Source organism: Bos indicus, chromosome X (genome assembly GCF_029378745.1).
Source record: "Bos indicus isolate NIAB-ARS_2022 breed Sahiwal x Tharparkar chromosome X, NIAB-ARS_B.indTharparkar_mat_pri_1.0, whole genome shotgun sequence".
NCBI lineage: Eukaryota > Metazoa > Chordata > Mammalia > Artiodactyla > Bovidae > Bos > Bos indicus.
In genome coordinates this window covers 2,057,161-2,077,828 of record NC_091789.1, presented here as the reverse complement: position 1 = coordinate 2,077,828, position 20,668 = coordinate 2,057,161, and the positions used below count along the sequence as shown (strand labels likewise).

Sequence of the window (20,668 nt, the reverse complement as noted above, 5' to 3'; positions counted from 1 at the left end):
AGGAGCTATCATATTCGAAGTGCCATGGGAGTTTAGAAAACCTAACATCAGAGTCTGCTAAGGGATGTGAGGGAAGGTTTCATGGAAAGAGGTGTGTTTGGACACTTACGTATGAATAGAGATTGGCTTTGGTAGATGAGGAGGGCAGGGAGTTCCAAGTGAAGAGAATACCATACACAAGACCACTGGAGCATGAGAGAGTATGACGCACTTGAGGTCTGTGCCGAGAAACTGCTAATTGAGGTATATAAGGGTGCTCTGCAAATTAGCCTTGGGAAGGGATTTCTGGCACAGGTGTACGTGGACCATCCTGCCACCTTAATCATTATAGCATCCTCTGTCTTCATGACATATTCTGTCTTCTAGCCATTTATTTCCACATGATCAGGGTGAAAAGACTGCTCTTTCCCCTTTTTGGTGATGTTTAGGAGTCATGTTTGTCTCTTTTCCCGCTACGATAAGCATTAATATCATACAGAGGTGACTAATGAACACTGAATTAGATGTCAGGGGACATTCGTGTTTTCAATTCGTGTTTTCCAGTTCTCTCAGCAGCTATGTGACTTGAGCCAAGTCATTTAATAACTGCCTCTCACTAGCAAAATGGAGATGTTAATATGTTTACATTGCCTACTTCAAGGTTGGGGTGAAAATGAAAATGAGACTCTTAAAAATTAAGAGGTATTGGGAATTCTCTGGTGGTCCAGTGGTTAGGACTTTCACACCAGATGAAATGGATTCCTACATGCTGTGTGGCATCTCCAAAAAAATAAAAATAAATATAAAGTTTAAATTTAAGAGGTATAATAAACTTTTTTACTTGGAATGCTGTTGGATGAAGCTATAACTTAACGTTTAGTTCAGTTCAGTTCAGTTCAGTCGCTCAATCGTGTCCAACTCTTTGCGAATCCATGAATCGCAGCATGCCAGGCCTCCCTGTCCATCACCAACTCCCGGAGTTCACTCAAACTCACATCCATCAAATCGGTGATGCCATCCAACCATCTCATCCTCTGTTGTCCCCTTCCCCTCCTGCCCCCAATCCCTCCCAGCATCAGGGTCTTTTCCAATGAGTCAACTCTTCACATGAGGTGGCCAAAGTATTGGAGTTTCAGCCTCAGCATCAGTCCTTCCAAAGAAATCCCAGGGCTGATCTCCTTTAGGATGGACTGATTGGACCTCCTTGCAGTCCAAGGGACTCTCAAGAGTCTTCTCCAACACCACAGTTCAAAAGCATCAATTCTTCAGCGCTCAGCTTTCTTCACAGTCCAACTCTCACATCCATACATGACCACTGGAAAAACCATAGCCTTGACTAGACTGACTTTTGTTGGCAAATTTAAAACAAGTAAAATACTTCGTGGGGCATCTAGATGGCAAAGTTAGCTTGAAAAGTAATTGACAGGTAGAAATATTCTTACTTCCTTATTAACTCCATATGTCTGCCCTTCTGACTGTGGAATGTCATTTACCTTATGTCTGTGTTTCTGAACTTAACATGGTCTTTCTTCTCAATGGTCTATCATATGTAACTTAGCTTCTTGACAATTTTCATTATAGTTATTACATAGTAATGGATTTAAGACTTAGGTTGGTGAGATATGATTTGTTCTATTTAATAGCCTTGAATAACTGACATCTCTTAGGTAGTTTGAATTACTCATGACTTAGCCTCAATCATTAATGCTACTGTATAGTGGTATGACCTGAGAGTTGTTACATTTTAGGGATATGTAAGAGAGTTATGACTCATTCAGCTAGAAATGGGAGGTTATGAAACTGTGACCTTCTACTTCCTTTGCTGTTTTTCCTAAGCCAGTGACAGTACAGAGTTATTAGTAACAGGAAAAGACACTTCCATTCATTTTTTTCCTTTTGAGACTCTGCCTTTCCCATTAGATTGAGTGGTGATACTACTGTAATCTGATAAATCACCTGAAATAAGCACTTCTGGGCTCTACAAATACAAGCAATTGCACTCAATACATTGGGTTGGCCAAAAAGTTCATTTGGGTTTAATGTACCACTGTATCAAAAACCCAAACGAACTTTTTGGCCTACCCAATAAATATCCCTGACCATCCCTTGAGTGTTTCTCAAAATATAGCATCTAAGAATATTTCCACATGACAGAAAACTTTATAAACCACCCAACTTGTCCTGCTCTGAGCCACTTTACATAAGCCAGAAGAAAGGAGAAGAGTACTGCTAATGCAAGAGATGACATGATGATGCTATTTTAACTGGAAAGTTAAGTGAATTATTTATATTTGATTAATAAAGACTCTATCATCAAAAATAATATGAGACCTACTGTATACTACCAGAAGGTAGTTATTACCCTCTTTTTTTTTTCCTTTACAACTTCTAGATGAACTAGTTCATGTGAATTTGGATAAAACACATATTCTAGTTCAAAGCATGATTATTGCTTTTAAAATGATTATTGCTTTTTTCTGCCAGGCCTGAGGAAAATTCTTTAGCAATATTGTTTTCCACAAAATTAAATGACTAAGTGGTCTGGCTTATTTTCTCTCTGTTTTAAAATCCATGGTACCATTGATACATGGTTTAAAAACATTCTTCCAAAGACCTAGTAGATTAAATCATTTTTATATCCCCTAAATATTGTCCTTTTTTGAAGATTTCTTGAGAAAAGTGTGGCATATATCCAAAATCACATTCTTTTTTCCCGTATTTAAATTTTTTCCTTACAAGTTAGTGGAAAGGAAAAGTGGTCCGTTTTCACACTCAATAAATAAGAAAGAAAGTGTAGACAGCTTTTATCTAGGGCATTTTTAAGTCATTGAGAGAATATTTTCAAGTATTAGCTGCTTTTTGAAATTATTGGCAGAATTCTCTTAACCCACTTTAACATAAAGTGGTTGAGATGAGAAGATTTTTTATTGGCTACATAAAAGAAAGCACCATGGTTTTTGCATTATTGCGTAAATCTAAGAGATTATGCATATGTAAAAAGGACAAGACAAAGCTGAATGCTAAATGCCAACTTCACTGAGAGGTTGTGTAGTTGACAGCATAATGGGGTTTGGTTCCACATGGAGAAAACACTAAATATTTACATCCCAGGACACGTTTCTCTGGTGAAGTTTCTTGTCCTAGATGACTCTCCCAGCTACACACCAATAGCCCTTTTTAAACACACCCCCTTCTTATACTTGGATTTTCTCCCTCAATACTTCATGAGATTCTAAATCTTCTGGATCCAGTTCCCTTGTCCTCACTCTCCCATCTATTTCTGTGGTCTTCATGAATTCTTTTTGTTATGGTATGGACCCTCAGGTGAATTTTCTTTTTTTACTGCCAGTATCAATAGTAAAACACAGTCACGGTGCCCCGCCCCCACCCATTCTTTTTTCCAGAGATCACAGCTCTCTTTTCCAGAGATTCAGCTCTTCTGTTGGTATCTATTTCTTATTAAACCAGAGCTATGATGCATACAGCCAAAAATGTTGCACAGTACTGCAGAATTGCTGCCCAGTCCAGATCTAGCTCTCTTAAATCCACGTTCTTTTCTTTTAGGCTTGAGAGTGGTGAAGAAAGTTACTGAGATTAGTGTGTACTGTGAAGTCTGGGGAGGTTTACTTTCTTAGGCCACTTACCTTCATGCTTTAACTTTTGCCTTACTGTCATCTCCTTGCCATCTTGCTTCACTTTAGAGGTAAAGGGTCAAAAAAACTTCTTGAACATTGTATGCATTGTGTGTTTTAGGAAGAATGCATGGCATGGTCCGTGTGATGGAGGAACATTTATAAACTGTAGACTCAGATTACCATGGAAAGCGTCACAGAAAAGAATGCAGTTTGAGTTCAGTCTAGAAGGATGAATTGAGTTTAGAAAAGCAGAGTGGGGAAAGAATTTCTTGCAGGAGGACCTCTGGAGTAAAGGAGAAAAAGAACAAAGCAAGCTTGTGAGGTACAGAATGAGAAGTTGGTGTCAGGAGATACTAGACAGTGAACTGGAAGAGTAGTGACCAGCTTGAGTTCTCTGTGCTGGGCATAGTGGTTTGATTAATTCCTTGAGTGATCCATTCATTCAAGAAATGGCTTGTCATAGCTCATGGGATAAAATCCAGACTTATTTCCTGGCATATAAGGTCTTCTGTGATGTGGTTGTGTATATCTTAAAATCCACTCCCTCAACACTATGTACTTGAAGCTCCTTCCATTTGTACTGAAGACTTTCCCGATTCTCCCAGAATGTTGTAATCCTTGGAACTCTGTTTGTCTGCACAGGCTATTTCTTCTCGAGTCCACCTGGTGAATGCCTCATTCTTCAGCCTTATTTGCAGCATTAATTTCATGGTTCCTCTGCTGCTATAGAATCCTGGGCGAATCCTGCTTAAAGCAGGTATAGAAACACCATTATTTTATGCTATCAGAGTACATGTTTGCTTTCTTTACTCAACTAGAAGCTTCCTGAAAGCATGGATTTGTGTCTTACTCCCCATGTCACCCATATCACCTATCTGAATCCCTACCTAACATGCAGCAAATTCTTGACAAACATTTGTTGAGTAAAATATTTACTGAACATTTAATTTACACCATATGCAGTTTTTTAAGAGAATCGTCCAGAAGCAGTGTGATTGCTAGATTAAATATGGGAATCGCAGAGAGACCAGTTATATGCATTTTTTGAAATAGCTCATTTGTTAAAAAAAAAAACAGTGGGGGGTAGATTCCTAGAAAATTTATAAAAAATAAATATAGGAGTTAATGAGTGGCTACTAGGGACTGGGAGAGGGAAGAGTTAAAGATAATAAATATTTGAGGTAATACAACAAATATCAGGACAGTAACCCTTGGAAAAATGAGATAAACATTTTTTTCCCCCTCAATCAGATCTCCTGGTGTTAGTATTTGCCTCAGCCCACCTCTGCTCTGAAGAAGAACACACCATTCCTGTTCAGTTTTCTATAACTAAGCTCAAGATTCATGTGGTTCTGATCTTCATATCTGATCAGGAGTTAAGATAAGAAATAGAAACAGTTCAACCACCCTGACTACAGTTTCCTATCAAGGGAAGGTGTGTGGTGCATAGGTTTTGAATATAGAAAGCTTGTTTCTGCTCTTGGGAGCTACAACTGTGAAGTGTTATACCAGGCAGATGCACTGGGGTGCGCTCCGATGTAGCCGAGCCTAGCTGTGCATCACAGCTCTCAACTTTAAAACTCCAGAGAATTTGATGAGAGAGGGATCCACAAGAACATGACAAATGATGAGAGTTCAAACCTTAAGAGAAAAATGGGCTTATTGGTAAGAGACCTTTTTTTCTTTATTTACTGCTGTTCCTTATTCATTAAAATAGCAAGCCTGTTGTTTTCATATGTGGCTGGGAAACGGTGTACAGAAATCAATTTTATATGTATTGTAGAATTCAGGAGACATATTGGTAACCATGGAAAAATCATAGGAAGCATGTATAAACCTTGATTTGGGGGAAAAAATCACTAGGGAAATTTTACTTTATTGCAGACTGTGGTATAGATTTATTTGTATAGCTTACATGTAATACAGGTTAAGAAATATCTATATTTTTTAAAAGTTAAAATAAAGAATAGTGACTTATGTGAAGATACATAATTTCACTCAGTTACCAGAAGGTGGCACACCAGATTCTTCTTAAATACACAAAGGAAAGGAATAATATTAATAGGAATATAAAATAAGCTGTATTTAAAGATCCTTTAATGTATTTTTTAAGCAAAAAATTATATAATTGTTATTTGCTTAGTGAGGTTTGTTGCTGAAATATGACAAATATGAATTTAACCCATTGTAGCTTTTTATGATCCAAAATAATTTTTATGTGTATAGTAAAAGTAGACTTTGAAATAGTATTGCCATTAGGAAATACTGTTTTGAATTTATCATTTAAAAAAATAAAATACTTTCTACCTATCTTTTGCATAACAAGTGATTAGATGTAGAATAACATTCTGGATAAGATTTCTGCCAAGCTCTTTTTAAAGATACTATGAGACTATGACTTTGGTTTAGTTGTGACTTTAATAATGCAATAGTGCTTGTGAGATGACCCAGAAAAATACCAAATCTGTTCATTTTGAATAAAAAGTTAAAACAAAGGTGATGCTTAGTATGTTTACTTTCTATAAGGTAATAGCAATATAAATGAGATAAAGGTAAATAAATGGAATTTTGTGTTAGAGCTCCTTAAACACCTGCCAGCGTACTTTAATTTTTTAAGCGAATTGACTGTTGACAGCATATACTGCAGTGCTTCTGTAGTAGTCTCTATTTTTAAAACTGCATTCCTGAGGCAGTACCAGAAGTATGTCTGTTCATCGTTGCCTTTGTATTAACCCAAAGGAGTTAGGTATACGACAGAACTTCACAAAACAGAATCGCCCAGTTAGGAGGCAATACATCTATTTATATGATTTTATTAATTACAAGCAGTATGAAAATAAGAAAATGTAGTAAATGAACCTAGAAGAACATTAGCCATCTGTTCTCTGAAAGCTTGTAATGTTTGTCATTTGCTTTTGGGTTTTAATGGCAAAACAGTATATCAGCAAAGAATTGAACTTTAGGCTTAAAAAGCTAGAAAATGACAAAGCATTCCAAGGCTGAGTATATATTTACTGGAAAAGTGTTTCCTTGTGTCCAAATTTGTCTAGTTTAGTCTTTTAGATCAGCTGCCAATAAATGTTGTATTTAATGTCAGTCTCTATTCCAGACTTTCTGAAACATTAAGAGAGCTTCTAAAAACAAATAGAATCCTATGGTTTCCTAGTTAAGGGTTTTTTTTTTTTTTTTTTTTCTTTTTGGAAGATAATTTACATATTTTAAAATTGTTCAGAATTTATATATGATTTATTAATTTACAGCTAAAATATTTGCAGAGTATGCTTTGAAAAATTTAAAATACATGCAATAAAGCCACAATTAACCAAAGATTTTTTTTTTGCACTCCACTTTTAGGAGACGGAGGCAATTATCTTTAAAACAAGCCGATTTCAAGGATATATTCAAAAAGTCAACTTCAGGGTATGTGTAAGGGTCTGCATTTTCTTCTGTGTTTTTTGTCGATGAGAATTTATCTTCATAAAAAAAGACCCTGAGGTACTAGAAGCCATTCAGTCATCCAGGAAACTTTCAGTAACATCTAGGGTACTGTGTTTATTAAGACAAAAAATAAATTATTTTGTTAAAGAAATACCACGCATCATTGTATTGTGCTTTATATTGTCCAGTGTGCTTTCATCAACACAAGTACAGTTGGTTTTCCTAACATTGCTGTGAGTCTGGCAAGGAAAATTGGCATCTTCCCTATTTTACAGATGAGGAAGATAACACGAGAGGTTCCAAGTTTGTGGCAACAACCAGATCACAGGTGCCCAGCTCTGTCCTCTTCTGCACCCTTCCTCATCGAAAAAGTTTAACACAAGCTCTTAACTCCTACTCTGTATTGCGCAATCAGTATCAATTATACCACGCCTGTTTCCTAATTGCTGTACAGTTTCCCACTTTGCATGTGTCTGTTTGTCTGCCTCCATATCTGTCAGCCAGCTGGAGACCTTGCTTTTCAGACTCTCCCAGACCTGGAAGTATCTGGAGTGTGGGAGGGCAAGATAATGGCCATGGACAGTAGGGATGGACAAGTTAGTGGTGAGCAACCAAGGCTGATATGCTGAGGATGGCCCGGCACTGAGGCAAAAAAGAGAATCTCACTCTGGGATCATCTTGCCTGGGGGTGGGCTACCTTGACCTTAAAAGCAGGATTTTTCCAAGTTTAATAGACGAGGCCTGAAAATCAGCTGGAGTGGGGTTCTGTGGTGTAATGGTTAGCCCTCTAGACTCTGAAGATCAGCTAGAGTACTTGTTTAAAATGCAAGAATACTGCTTCTCACTTCTAGACTTGTACATTTTCTTTTTTTTTTTTTAAGTCTTTATTGAATTTGTTACAATATTGCTTCCATGTCTTGATTGTTTTGGCCATAAGGCATGTGGGATCTTAGTTCCCCAACCAGGGATCGAACCTGCACACCTTGCATTGGGAGGCGAAGTCTTAACCACTGGACCACCAGGAAAGTCCCTAGACTTGTACATTTTCAATATTCAGTCTGCAAAGGTATAGGGCTTTTCTCTTGGTATGTGTATTTGAAGGTAAAGAAAAGAGCCCCCTTTTTCTTGGAAGCATCCAAATTCTGTGTCAAGGCCTATGGAGGTGGGAGTCAGGCAGGGGTGAAGAATGGCAGCGGTTTCTTGCACACCTTGCTGTATCGTTATTAGAAGCATATAACAGTAGTTATTGTGCATCATGTTGACTGAGGCATTTTAAATAGTTCATTTTAGACTCAAAGACGGTAAAGCAGAAAAATAGAAGGTAAGGCAGAAACATTGCCCTCAAAAGGTGAAAAATTAGTGACTTTTGATATTTTTAAGAGTTAACCTATCCCAGTTGTTGTAAAGTTAATTATTAAAAACTGGCTAGAACACTAGGCTGTCTAGGATTCTGGATAGTTAAGGCTTAATGGATGCAATATATTTATGCTAACTCATGTTTCATATGTGAATATGCAGTCAGTGCGATTAGATTTTGTGGGGTTTATGGCTGGGGAACGTGTGTTCTTTTGCATACTTGTAACACCTAGCAAAGTCATAACTTTTCAGTACTCACTGATGATTGAGTGAATTCAGCGTGTACCTCTTCTGTACAGATTTTGGGCTTGGCATAGTGAGTTGATTGATTTTCGTGTTTGTGAAGTTCAAAGGGTCTATCTGACACTGGCAAGAATGGCTAATATACTATAGGGGCCTCCATCCAAACAAATGCATTTTAGTTGAAAAATGCAAAAACGTGATCCTAATTAATCGATTGGTTTAATTCTTGTTCCCTGTTTAGAGGATCAGTTTAAGCCCGATCTTGCTGCCTCTTCACCCTTTTTGGAATACAGTTATGTTCTATGCTTTAAAAGTCTGAATCTCAAAAAACTGGCGATTCTGGAAATCTCTAAACATAAATATTTTTGTTTACTGGCTAGACAGTATCATACGAATTTAAACAAAATGACCAGATCCTGTAGTGAAAGATTCATAAAAATGCTCCACAGTGTCTCTGACTTAGATCAAGCTGAATAAGGAAAGAATGAATAAATATATGCTAGCTAAAGGGAAGATGTCGTTTATTCAAGTGTTATGTAGCTTCAGAATTCCATGAAAAGTAACTGATTATTTAAAACATATATTTGATTTTGAAGACATGAAGTTGTTCTCAACTACTAGATGAAGTAGACAGACTTAGAAAGGCAGTCACGAACCCCCAGTTTAAATTGCCTCTAGTCAAAACCTAGGGTCAGCCTAGAAGAGGAATTCTTTTTCATTTCCTCATAGCAGAATTGCATTTACTTTAGTTAGTCATAGAATGTGAGATGAAAGAAAAAATTTTCCCCCAGTGGACAACCATTGTATCCAAGTAATGAAGCTAGACATAATTCTAAAATAATGCTGTCATTAGTTCGTAACACATGAACACTTTATATAACATGAGTTAATGATGTATTCTATCATAGGATTTTCATTGAATTGCTAAATATGTTTTTGAGGCATAGCAAATTTTAGTTGCAGACTAGCTTCTGTAATTTAGACTTACTACCATGTATTTGAAATCTTGCAGTATAAATGTTTCTCTGCCTCCCCTCCCTTCCTTTTTTTTTTTTTTTAAGGAAAATATCTATAGGGAGTTTCCTGATGACTAGTGGTTAGGACTCTGTGCTTTCACCGCTGGGCCCCGATTCAGTCCCTGAACAGGAAACTGAGATCCCACACGCCACGTGACATGGCCAAACTATCTTTAGAATTCAAGATTATCTATGAGAAGAATTCTAAGTTAGAAAATGAGAAGGATCTCAAAATTGTCATGAAAATAGAGATATTGAACTTATTGTTAAGTCTCTTTGATACCACCATAGTAGGCAGATACCATAACTCTGCTGCTGCTGCTGCTGCTAAGTCACTTCAGTCGTGTCCGACTCTGTGCGACCCCATAGACGGAAGCCCACCAGGCTCCCCTGTCCCTGGGATTCTCCAGGCAAGAACACTGGAATGGGTTGCCATTTCCTTCTCCAATGCATGAAAGTGAAAAGTGAAAGTGAAGTCGCTCAGTCGTGTCTGACTCTTAGCGACCCCATGGATTACAACCTACCAGGCTCCTCCGTCCATGTGATTTTCCAGGCAAGGGTACTGGAGTGGGGTGCCATTGCCTTCTCCGACCATAACTCTACATTATACCTTTAAGAAAACTGTTGGGCCCCATGTTATGGCAGTGGGTCACAAGGTTCAAGTTGAAAGTTGAGCCTTTTTTGGAGTTTAAGATATTCTCATTCATTATATAGCTAATACCTTTTATTTTTAAATAATAATAGTTTATATAGATATATGTATAGGAAATTGAAAGTTTTAATGATTAGGCCTGGGAAGTGGTAAAAACAAAATTAAGTCATTTGCATTTAAAGGGCCCTTTATCATGGAAAATTTAAGTAGTGTTGTATAATCTTAATGAGTCATTAGGATTAGCTTTTCATGAAAGTGTTTGCTTCTGGCTAGCAAAATATTATTGTGATTACTCAAGTATTTGTAACCAAGATTTACAAATACTCAGAAGAAGAGATGGAACAACTAAGTAATCATCTAGATCTCTGCACAGGTGAATATTATAACTTTTTGGATAAAAATATAGAAATATAATTTTTTCAAGATAAAAATATTATTTCATTAATTCTAATTGGGATATTGAAGAAAATGTTTTACTGTTTTATTCTAATGGTCTTTCAGCAACTTAGATTTTTGTAAAAATATAGGTTTTACTGAAAGCATGCATAACATAGCAAATATTGACTTTCTTTAACTGGCATGCCTTTTGAGACTGGGTATGTAATGTGCTTATTTTAAAAAGTTTTTCAACCATTGTAAATAAACATTATTAGAAATTATTTACTCTTATCAACATAGTTCAGGATTTATAAACTTTAAGATTTTAATATTGCTTATTATATTGTTTTCATGGAAACCTTGTAGTTTTGCTTCTATTGTCGATATCACAAAGGAGTGAAACTATTTGAAAAGCTTTCTGTGCATAGAATTTTCAGTCAGTAAAACCATATTCTTAACTTTTCTTTCAGTAACACTACATTTTAAATGGCTTTTTATTTTGATAAGTTTGTATGCTTAATGTACAAACACATCAGAAATTCTAACTATAGTTTGGCTATTTTATTTACCAAATGTAATTTAAGTAGATACTTAGGAAGTTGTTAAGAGACAACTAAACACTTAATTATTACTTGAGGTGGGAGCAGAGATTTTTCCTTAGAGCAGTCTATCATCACTATAAGTGACACCTTTATTTTATCTAAGAAAGTATGTGTTTTGGGTGATTTTCTTCAATGTATGCTTATTTTAAACAAGTTAATGTGTATATTTAATTTTTTTCATTTTAAGGACTTCATAGCCTAAAATTATCAAATTAACAGATGAATATTCCTGTTACTTGAACTCTGCTTTTAGTAATAGTAGAATCAATAACACCATTTTAAAAACCTTTCAGGATATATCCTGGCTTTGGTACACAATTCTTATTTAATCACTCATCTGCTTATGAAAACTGCTCTTTCAATTTAGTCAACAAACACTTATTGAGTGCTTTCCCACGTGCCAGGAATAGTGACCAATTGGGATTCCTTCTTGAAGGAGGAGCAGGAATTTGGGGAGGGCATCACAGGCAGGCAAAGTGGCAAGGCTGGAGTACAGGGTATGGTAACAGCGTGGCCTCTTATTGGAGCACTGGATAGATTATCCCTATTTGATGATTATAAACCATCTTTCTAAATGACATTTTTCAAACAATTTAAAAATGGTAATGCAAAATCAGGTATATAAATAGTATGTATGTAAAAATCGTTGATTTCCACCATTACCCTTCATAATACCCCAAAGCACTTTGATTTGGGTTTTAAGGCATTTTTTACATAGATGGGAATACTTAAGAATTACTTTGGTGTATGCGTGTCAATCCACTCCAGTATTCTTGCCTGGAGAATTCCATGGACAGAGAAATCTGGCGGGCTACATTCCGTGGGGTCTCAAAGAGTCGGACTGGACAGAGTGACTAACATACACACATGCATGTCAAAGATAGATAAAGACTTACTTAAGCATATGGATTTGGGAATCATATGAATGAAGAATTCAGGGGTAGCCCCCCCAAAAAAGCCATAAAAATAGAGATACTGCAGAAAACAAAAGGAAAAAAGAAGGGCAAGAACTTACAAATTTCCCTTTCAGTGTTAATCCTTTTCTCAGCTATAGTGAGATTAAGGGTAGTCAGAATCTGTGGGTTAATGGGTCCCCAACAACTGGATCTTTCTTGTCTGCTCAGTCCCTTCTACTCCAGCTCCCATGTTAGCCTCATAACCCCTCTCATCTGACTCCCCAGTTATAAAAGGTGCTGCATAAACATGAGGAACCACTACCATTCTGGCTTTCCATTCTCCTTCCAGCGAGTCCACTACCTTCCTTGCTCTACTTTTTTCTCCTTTGTTTGCTTATCTATTGTTTCCTGTCTTATCAGCTTACCATATCGTCTTATTGCTGACTCACCCAAAACAAACAAAGGAACAAACAAGCATTTAGTACCCTTGTTTTACTTTGAAAATGTTCAAGATTGTAAGAGTACCATCTTCACATTATTTATGCCATCATGGCCTGAGGAATTCTCTGTGCGTATATTCACACCTGTGTGTGAGTGTGTACCTGCACGCCAAGTGTGTTTGTTTTTCTACTTGTTCGTATTGTGAAGGAGAGAGGTATTATAGTAATCCAAGGCATAGTCATAGTTACAATAATCCATGTAAATTCTTTGTGGGAATTAAGGTCCACACAGTTCTATTAAGGAAATTGATTTGTGAGAAGGTGCTTATAAAAGATGAAACAATGATTTTCAAAAGTATCTTTGAGAAATGTCTGGGGTTTTCCATATTGATCTTAGCAAGGTTACATATGTGAGTATCTCATAAGAAATGTTTAACATATTTGATATTCAATTTCCTGAAACAAATAAAGAGGAAACATACACATAAGTATGTATAGCCATTCATGTGAACAGCTCTATTTCCTGTAATGAGAAGCCCTGAATGTATCAAGAATTTTGTTGTTGTCCAGAACAACACAAAACTTTTTGTGTATTTGAAGGGTTTAACAGTCCTACTTGGTTGCCATCCAAGTACCTTTACTGATTGGTAGAACATAAGCAGAGCACACAATTGGGCATTTTCTACAGTCTTGTCTGTGCAACAGGGATAACATGGATCTCCCAGAGTAGTCTGAAGGGACATTGTCAAGATTACACAGTGCCTGCTCACACAAACGATGGTTAGTGCTATTATTCTTTCATTGTAACTACCACAGGATTAACCAAAACTTGCAAGAAAAAGGTAGGTTAATTCTTAGGGAATATTGGGAGAACATGGAGAAAGAGGTCAGATACGTGACATATTAGTCAATTCATTTCACAAAGTGGTGGTACTGGAGACAAACTGTTGCAGTCAATAAGCAAATTAAACTTTCATATAAAGTTATTTAGAAGCATTTACAGTGAGAAAAAATTAGACTCTTGGCTGTATATTTCACTTTTCTCTCACACTATGACTGGCTTAATTTTTACTTACCTTTTTCTCCCTGATCATTCTTTTTTTTTTTTTTTTGGACCACATGGCATGTGGGATCTTACTTCCCTGACCAGAAATCAAACCTGCATCCCCCTGCTTTGAAAGTGCAGAGTCTTCACTGGACCACCAGGGAAATGCCTCTCTCATCATTCTTAAATCATGTCTGGAATTAAGATTTTGAAAGTGGTCTTTCTGCACACTTTTGTATTTTTGGTGTTTCTTTCCCATGTCTGTCATTTGAGTATACATGTAATTGGAGGAATGAATGATTATTTTGTAGTTCTTATTTCTTTTGAATACATTGAGACATTTGTAGAATGTGATTCACTTCATATGGAAGCAAACATCTTCTGGAACAGTCTCATTGAGAAGTAAAGACAGTAGGGATTCTAGAGCAGGAGTCCTAGACTAGGAGTTGGGATTTGGTTTCTGGTTCCAGTTCTGCCATTAGCCAATAGTGTGACAAGTTAACTTATCTGAGTTTCAGTTTTTTCATCTATACAATGAGTGTCCTGAGCAAGATGATTTGTAAAAGTTCTACAAATCTCTTTCTACTTTGGGAACCAGGGAATTCCGTGTTGTGAGATTTGGCCAGAATGACTCGTTTTGTGGCCTTGGCCAAGTCCCAGCATTGTCCTTTGTTTATTACATCTCTGAAATGTGCATTTCACAGGTATTTTTAAATGATTAATGTTCATACAATGCTTTGAAGAGCCTTTGTGCATGCTGTCTTTCTATTCCGTTTATGCAGTTGTCCATAATAGAAACCAAGTGTTCTATAAATGAAAGCAGTGTTTCCTGTGATGTGAACGAGGGCTTTTGACATTTCCCAGTCTAAATATTAAAGTAATGGTACTACTACTGCATAAAATTATATTTCAAATATATGTTTAATCATTTTCTTTCTTTCATTCTGTAGGAAAAAGCATTTTTAGTTCCAGAATGTAATGGTAATTACACTCCATAGCTGCTACTAGACTCGTTGTCAGGGTAGTAAAATCTGATTAATTTGGACTCTGCTAATTTGTAGTTGAGGTGATTTTACCTGGCTAAAGTTTATTTCTAAATGACATATGACAAATGGTGTTGTTAAGCATTTTAATAGGGTTAAGTATATTTCAGGGACTATATTTCTACTTAAAGGAATTATTTTTAAGCCTTTGGCTTATTAGTTGTTTGTTCATGAGAGATAATTATAAATTACTTCTAGCGATTTATTAAAGCAAAAAAAACTGAGTATAAATAAATTCTCATAATCAGATACAATGCTTTTAGGGTTTAGGATCTTTAAGAATGCTGAGGGTAGGTGGAGGAAAGCAGTCTTACTTACTTTTCACTTTGAACAAGTATTACAAGTGTTGGAGTGCTATAAAAACAGGTTTTAAACATTAAGTATAAGAGAAATCTAGACTGAAAATTGACGTAGATGATTTGGTGGTATTGGTTGATTTCTTTGGAGCTGAATGAGATTAGACCAATATGTTGGTTTTTTAATCAGCTGATTGTTCATAGTACAATAATAACTTGAGAACCTTTGCAATAAAGTGATCTTCACCTGTGTGGGGAGGTTACCCTCTTGGAAATTTCGAAAACTCTATATTCACTCTGTTTTCCCCTTATAAATATTTAAGTAGTCTTTACAGATAAAGACTCAAAACCTATCTTGGTTTTACAGACATTTGGGGGTCTGTGTTCTCAGAAGGAGAAGTTACATTTGCAATTACAACTTTGTAATATTTTCATAAGCTAGAAAGTGATTGTATTTCCTCTCTAAAATCTAAATCGCCTCCATACAGCTATTTTGTAATTGTTTTATGTTTTATATTTTTTAATGTTTGAAAATGCTCCAGGATTTTGGAATGAGACATTCCAAACTTGCTTGATTAGTACGTGTATGTGTGTGCGTGTGTGTGCGCGCACGCGCACGCGTGTGTGCATGTGCGCACATGTGTTGTGTGATTTTCTTCTGGGTGTTTCCAACAAATTACCACTGCCAGTTGTACCTAGAATCTTTTTGCTTCTTAACTGTTAAGAATTATTACACAAATCCTAATACAATATATTGACTGTAGTTTTTGGTAATAGTGACACTTTTAAAAAACTATATTTTGGTCACTAAGATATTGATAAATACTCCTTTCTCTGATTTTCTTGAAGATTTCTGTGAGACAGTTTTGTGTGGGGGTACTAGAGAACTGGAAATATCATTTAACCCTTTAAGTTGCTTGACTGAGTTTTTGCTCAATGTTTGTGTTTGGTAGATTGAATAAAAATTATTTGCGAGCTAGTGATAGCTGAAACCTATTTCGTATTTAATAAAGTGTATGCAGTACTGGTCAATTCTTCAAAATAAGCTTTCTCGCCATAGCTGTGTATCTGTGAATGTATATACTGCATATGCATATATGTTGGATTTCATCGGAAAATAACACTTTTGAATATTAATGTGTATCTTAAAGGTACTTGTGATTACCTTAGGTGATTTCATGCTCTATTTCTGGTATATTAAATTACATTTTTTGAAATTTTTGAAAGTAGTGTCTTTCTTGTATAAATCTGTGCTTTTTGAATACAAATGAGAAAGAGTCTTAGGGGACTGAATCCCAATCTTTCCAAAACTAGGAATAATTTGGAAAGACTGTATAAAAGCCAGCTACTTAAATTGGAAGTACAAGCTTATTGTTTGAATGTTAACTTGAAAGTAAATATGAGCTTCTTGTCACTGCAGTGAGTTTTTTAAAAAGGTGGCTTTCATGTCAATGGCAGTCTGCCTTTATTAAGGTTGCATTGATGAAGACGGATAATTTGGTTTTTAGGTAGAAATGGGAGGGTGCTCTGAGAGTAGATATTTAGTGATGGTGACTTGCCTACATCAGAAGTAAAAATCTTCATTCTGAAAATAAAGAGTTCAGCATAATACCTCTTTATCCTATTTTCACTTCTTTGAACTCTGTAGAGAATGTGTGAGTTTGGTGCTTTAAACAGAAACTTAAAACACCCAGTCGCTCTCTGGGCATTTAGAATGCTATTTTCTGGCAGTATTTTAAAACAATATAGATGAAGCCTCTGCTGTTACTTTCCTGAAATACGTCAAGCTGCCTTTGACAGCAGCTTTAATTTTTTAACCTCCTTGTCAATCACTAACCCCTCGAGGTTACCGGACCCCACCGCTGAGCTTTGGAATAGTCCCTGCTGGACACCTGCTTGGTGTCTCTCCTCTAGGCAATTTGTGAGCTGTTTGGGGGCGGGGGAGTCGTGAAGGGGGGTGAAGGGGAGGGAAAGGGGGAGAGAAGAAGGGGAGGGCAGCACTGAATTAGATTGTTGATAGCGTCCCTCCGAGGACTGCTATTAAGAGCATGCTATTCTGTACTTCTCTGCTGCAGAAGACAGAGTGGTATTCGTGTTAGCACACAGCATGTTGTAAATGTATGAGATTTTTGTTCATCCCGGCTTGGAATTCAGAATAGGGAAAAGAGAGCAACTTGCATGAGAAGCTACTGGAAGAGCGTGCAGAGTTTTGCAGCAGTTGATATTTGTTCTTACATTTTTTCCTTCTTCAAACTGGAAAACTGAGAGACTGGCATTTTTTAAACGGGCTCTTCCCATAATGGCATTCTTGTATTGTGTGGCCAGAGCTTGCAGAGGAGGAAAGCAGGCTGCCGAATTTAGTCACTGATCTCTGTTAGCTGTGGCCTAAGGCTATGCTGAGGTTTATATCCCATTTGTATTGTTGCAGCTCAAAAGAAGAATGTTCAGAGGATGACAAGTGTATTCTGAGTAGGTATGTTGTTTCATTTTCGTATGAAACCCGTCTATTTTCTTTTTCCTGCTACTATTGGTCAGAAATCAGGTTAATAGGTGCAGAATATAGTGCCGTGCTGCAGTATCCCTGTTAAGGTGGAACAATGGTCATGCAAGCTGAAAATAATACCAAAAAAAAAAAAAGCCAAACCCTAGCTGCTTTTATTAAATAAAGCTGCATTGTGTGGTATGCACAGTGCAGTCTTTTCAAAAAAAAAAAAAAAATATATATATATATATATATATATATACTGCAGTCAACGCTTTCCTAACGAGGTGGCACTATTGTGGAGTTTGAACGGTAGAATCATCATATGGCTTTAGGGGACAGGAGGATTTAAAGGAGGTGCCTTGCAGCCCTATTTTACAGATTGGAAGCATCGGTTTCAGGGCACTGGCAGGATCGTTGGCTTGTTCTCCGCGGCAGCCACTGCTGTGTCAGTACAGTGTGGAATGGAAGTCCTAGTTGGTAGTCTGTTATGGAAACGCTGTTTACTGTTATTGTAGTACCGTGGTGACAACATGCCATTGAAATGGAAAACGAGCTCTCCTGCTATCTGGAAATTCCCAGTTCCTGTGCTTAAAACATCCAGGTCAACTCCACTTTCTCCAGCATACATGTAAGTGAGAGAAAATAGGATATTAAAGCGGGATTTCATTCATGAATCAACCTTGTGGCAAAAGGGGCTAAACATCCCAAACAGCAACATCCAAAACCCCACAAGATGAAAAGTCTCGACCTTGCTGACATTTAACTATATTGGCATGTCCACATTTTACCATTGTTTTGTTTTTCTGGGAGTTTATGTTTATTTTCATTTAAAGTGCTTCATGGTAATATAATTACTAAGATGAGAGTCTAAAGGTATAGCTAAGAAAATGCATAAGGATAAACTTTTACATTGGTTGGATTTTTTGAATTTTGGTTTATCTGTAATACTTAAGATGACTTCTTTTGTGTAATGGCACAAAAACTGCTGATGATTGATGGTATTGTATTAAATATGGAAATGCTTTCTATAATTTTTTGATGAATTTGAAACTTTCAGAATTAACACATTGATCAGAAAAATGAGACTTTTAATCAGGACTTTTATACTTGAGTTGTGTATGAATATTAATAAGTTTGATATTTTATCTTTCTCAGTTTTATAATTTGAGTTCTGAAGTATAAGTTTTGAATTTGTGCAAATTTATAGTTCTGTGAGTAGCTATTTATATACATGGAGTTGAAAAGTATACAAATGTCTGTTTTAGAAATTTAAGTAAATATATACTGAAATATTTAGGTGAAGTCTTTCTAGAATTTTTGAAAATCTTTCTAAATTCGCACAGGGTTGCTTTAAAAAAAAATCTAGGAGATACAGTAAATTAAAATATTGCCTGTGATCTTTTTTTTATAGAGAAGGAGTGAGGGAAAGCTGGACTTTTTAAAAAAAAAATTAATTGTGTGAGAAAAGCTTTCGAATGAAAGTCTGTCTTACTGTTAAGTGTTCCCTTTAAAATATTTTTCAGTAGGACAGATGTGGAAAATTCTTCCCGCTTTTAGGTTTATTGTGTGTTTAGAAATCTGGTGAGTTGCCATTTTATTACTTAGTTTTTGCTTTATATGAGGAACGGATGCACAGGGGTATCTGTCTGGTTCTTTGAAAGGCTTTCAACTGCTGAAGAGGTGTGCTTGTGCTCTCAGTCCAAAAGAAGCAATTCCCAGGAACACGAGGGAAAATGACATTTCAGTTAAATCCCATTCTCATTTCATTTTCAGATTATTTTGTATATTCCTTCTTAGAGATGCTTCAGGTTATTCTATCTGGGTGTTAAATTCTGTTTCCTATAAAGTTAAAAATTTAAGTTATGTTTCTAAAAGAAAAAAGGAAAAAATCAGCTCTATTTGTCTCTCTAAAGCTGTATTTGTTAAAAGTGCAAATTAATGAAGGTGACAGGTTAATGGCGCTCCTTCAAATAATTTGAGAAAATGAGATGTGCCTATTGACTTTATGTATCTTAGCTGGTAAGAAATGACCAAAGATTTACCAAAAGCAACTTTATCATCAAAATAAAACACAACAAAACATACACACCTGAGGAAAGTAAAGTCAGTAGGTTATGGTTACTAATGGTTACTAGTTACTAATGGATTCTAGTATTCTTACTGCATTTTACTGTCCAAAAGATCCAATATGCAGCCCCTATTGCAGCTGACTTGTGAGTTTTTAGAGATGGTTAAAATATACTTATATTTTATCAATCCATACTAGCCACAAGCTCAGATACAGCTTAATACAGCATCTTTAATGAATCACTTTCTTTCTTTTAAGTCCTCACCTCTTTGACCTGATGATATGAGTGAGTTGATTTAGATGATAGAAGCCAGAAAATATAGATCTTGCATGTTGGCTCTGATTATTGATAGTACACATATGTAGAATGGAAAAGTGTATTTGAGGAGCTAGTGCTAGCCTGGACTGTTTTGGTATTGTGACAGTCTGTATTATTAAATTGGCCTTAACTTATTTTTATAAATAAATTAATAGGTTACAATATTATATAAATATACACAGAGAAAATACATTAAATATAGGAAAAGAAGACTAGCTTGGGGAGTTTAAATCAATGTTTTAAATAACTTGTTCATTTGCTTGCTGGACCAGAAATAAAGATGCCATGTTTAACATGTTGTTCTCATCAGGGTTTCCTTATATTCCATAACACTTCTACACATAAATGATATTTAAATTGCACAGAGTTTTCACTCAGAAATTATAAAGACTACTTTAGAATACTAGGTCAAGTAACATTGTGTCTGCTTCCAGAATTGGTTGGGCTGGCAAACACAGATTATAGATTAGATGGTTAGTTGTGTCTTTTAGGTCTAAAGTCTTTGCATTGATTTGAAGTATCTAAATTCTGACTCTTTAATAGACTGTGATGTTTAGAATTTACCTGTAAAATTATGTATAAACATTAAAACTACTATCTTGAATATAGAATTCTTCACAGTTAGTATAACCATCTTTTGGTATATTTGCTTGTGTAGCATCAGTATTGGTTTTTAAACCTTTATCACTATTTACTGTGATTTGTCAAATACATACTACATGATTTTCATTGACGACTTGGGTACTTTTTCAAAGACTGAAATTTCAATATAAAATA

The 20,668-nt window shown here is 36.0% G+C and overlaps 1 protein-coding gene across 7 annotated transcripts in view; it reads left to right on the top strand.

The window, feature by feature from the left end:
- The window catches only part of KLHL13 (kelch like family member 13), a 198,264-nt gene that overhangs the window by 117,784 nt on the left and 59,812 nt on the right, over window positions 1-20,668 (top strand). Inside the window, exons 1-2 of one of the 7 annotated variants that reach the window (XM_070784347.1) lie at window positions 4,766-5,279; window positions 6,969-7,034. The exons of 3 other annotated variants lie outside the window; for them this stretch is intronic. In XM_070784347.1, the coding sequence (XP_070640448.1) occupies window positions 5,239-5,279; window positions 6,969-7,034 (107 nt within the window). In that variant the 5' untranslated portion in view covers window positions 4,766-5,238. Of the gene's footprint in view, window positions 1-4,765; window positions 5,280-6,968; window positions 7,035-17,078; window positions 17,493-17,858; window positions 18,133-20,668 lie in introns of those variants that run through there. 3 more of the 7 variants (XM_070784346.1, XM_070784349.1, XM_070784348.1) reach the window with 3 other exon arrangements.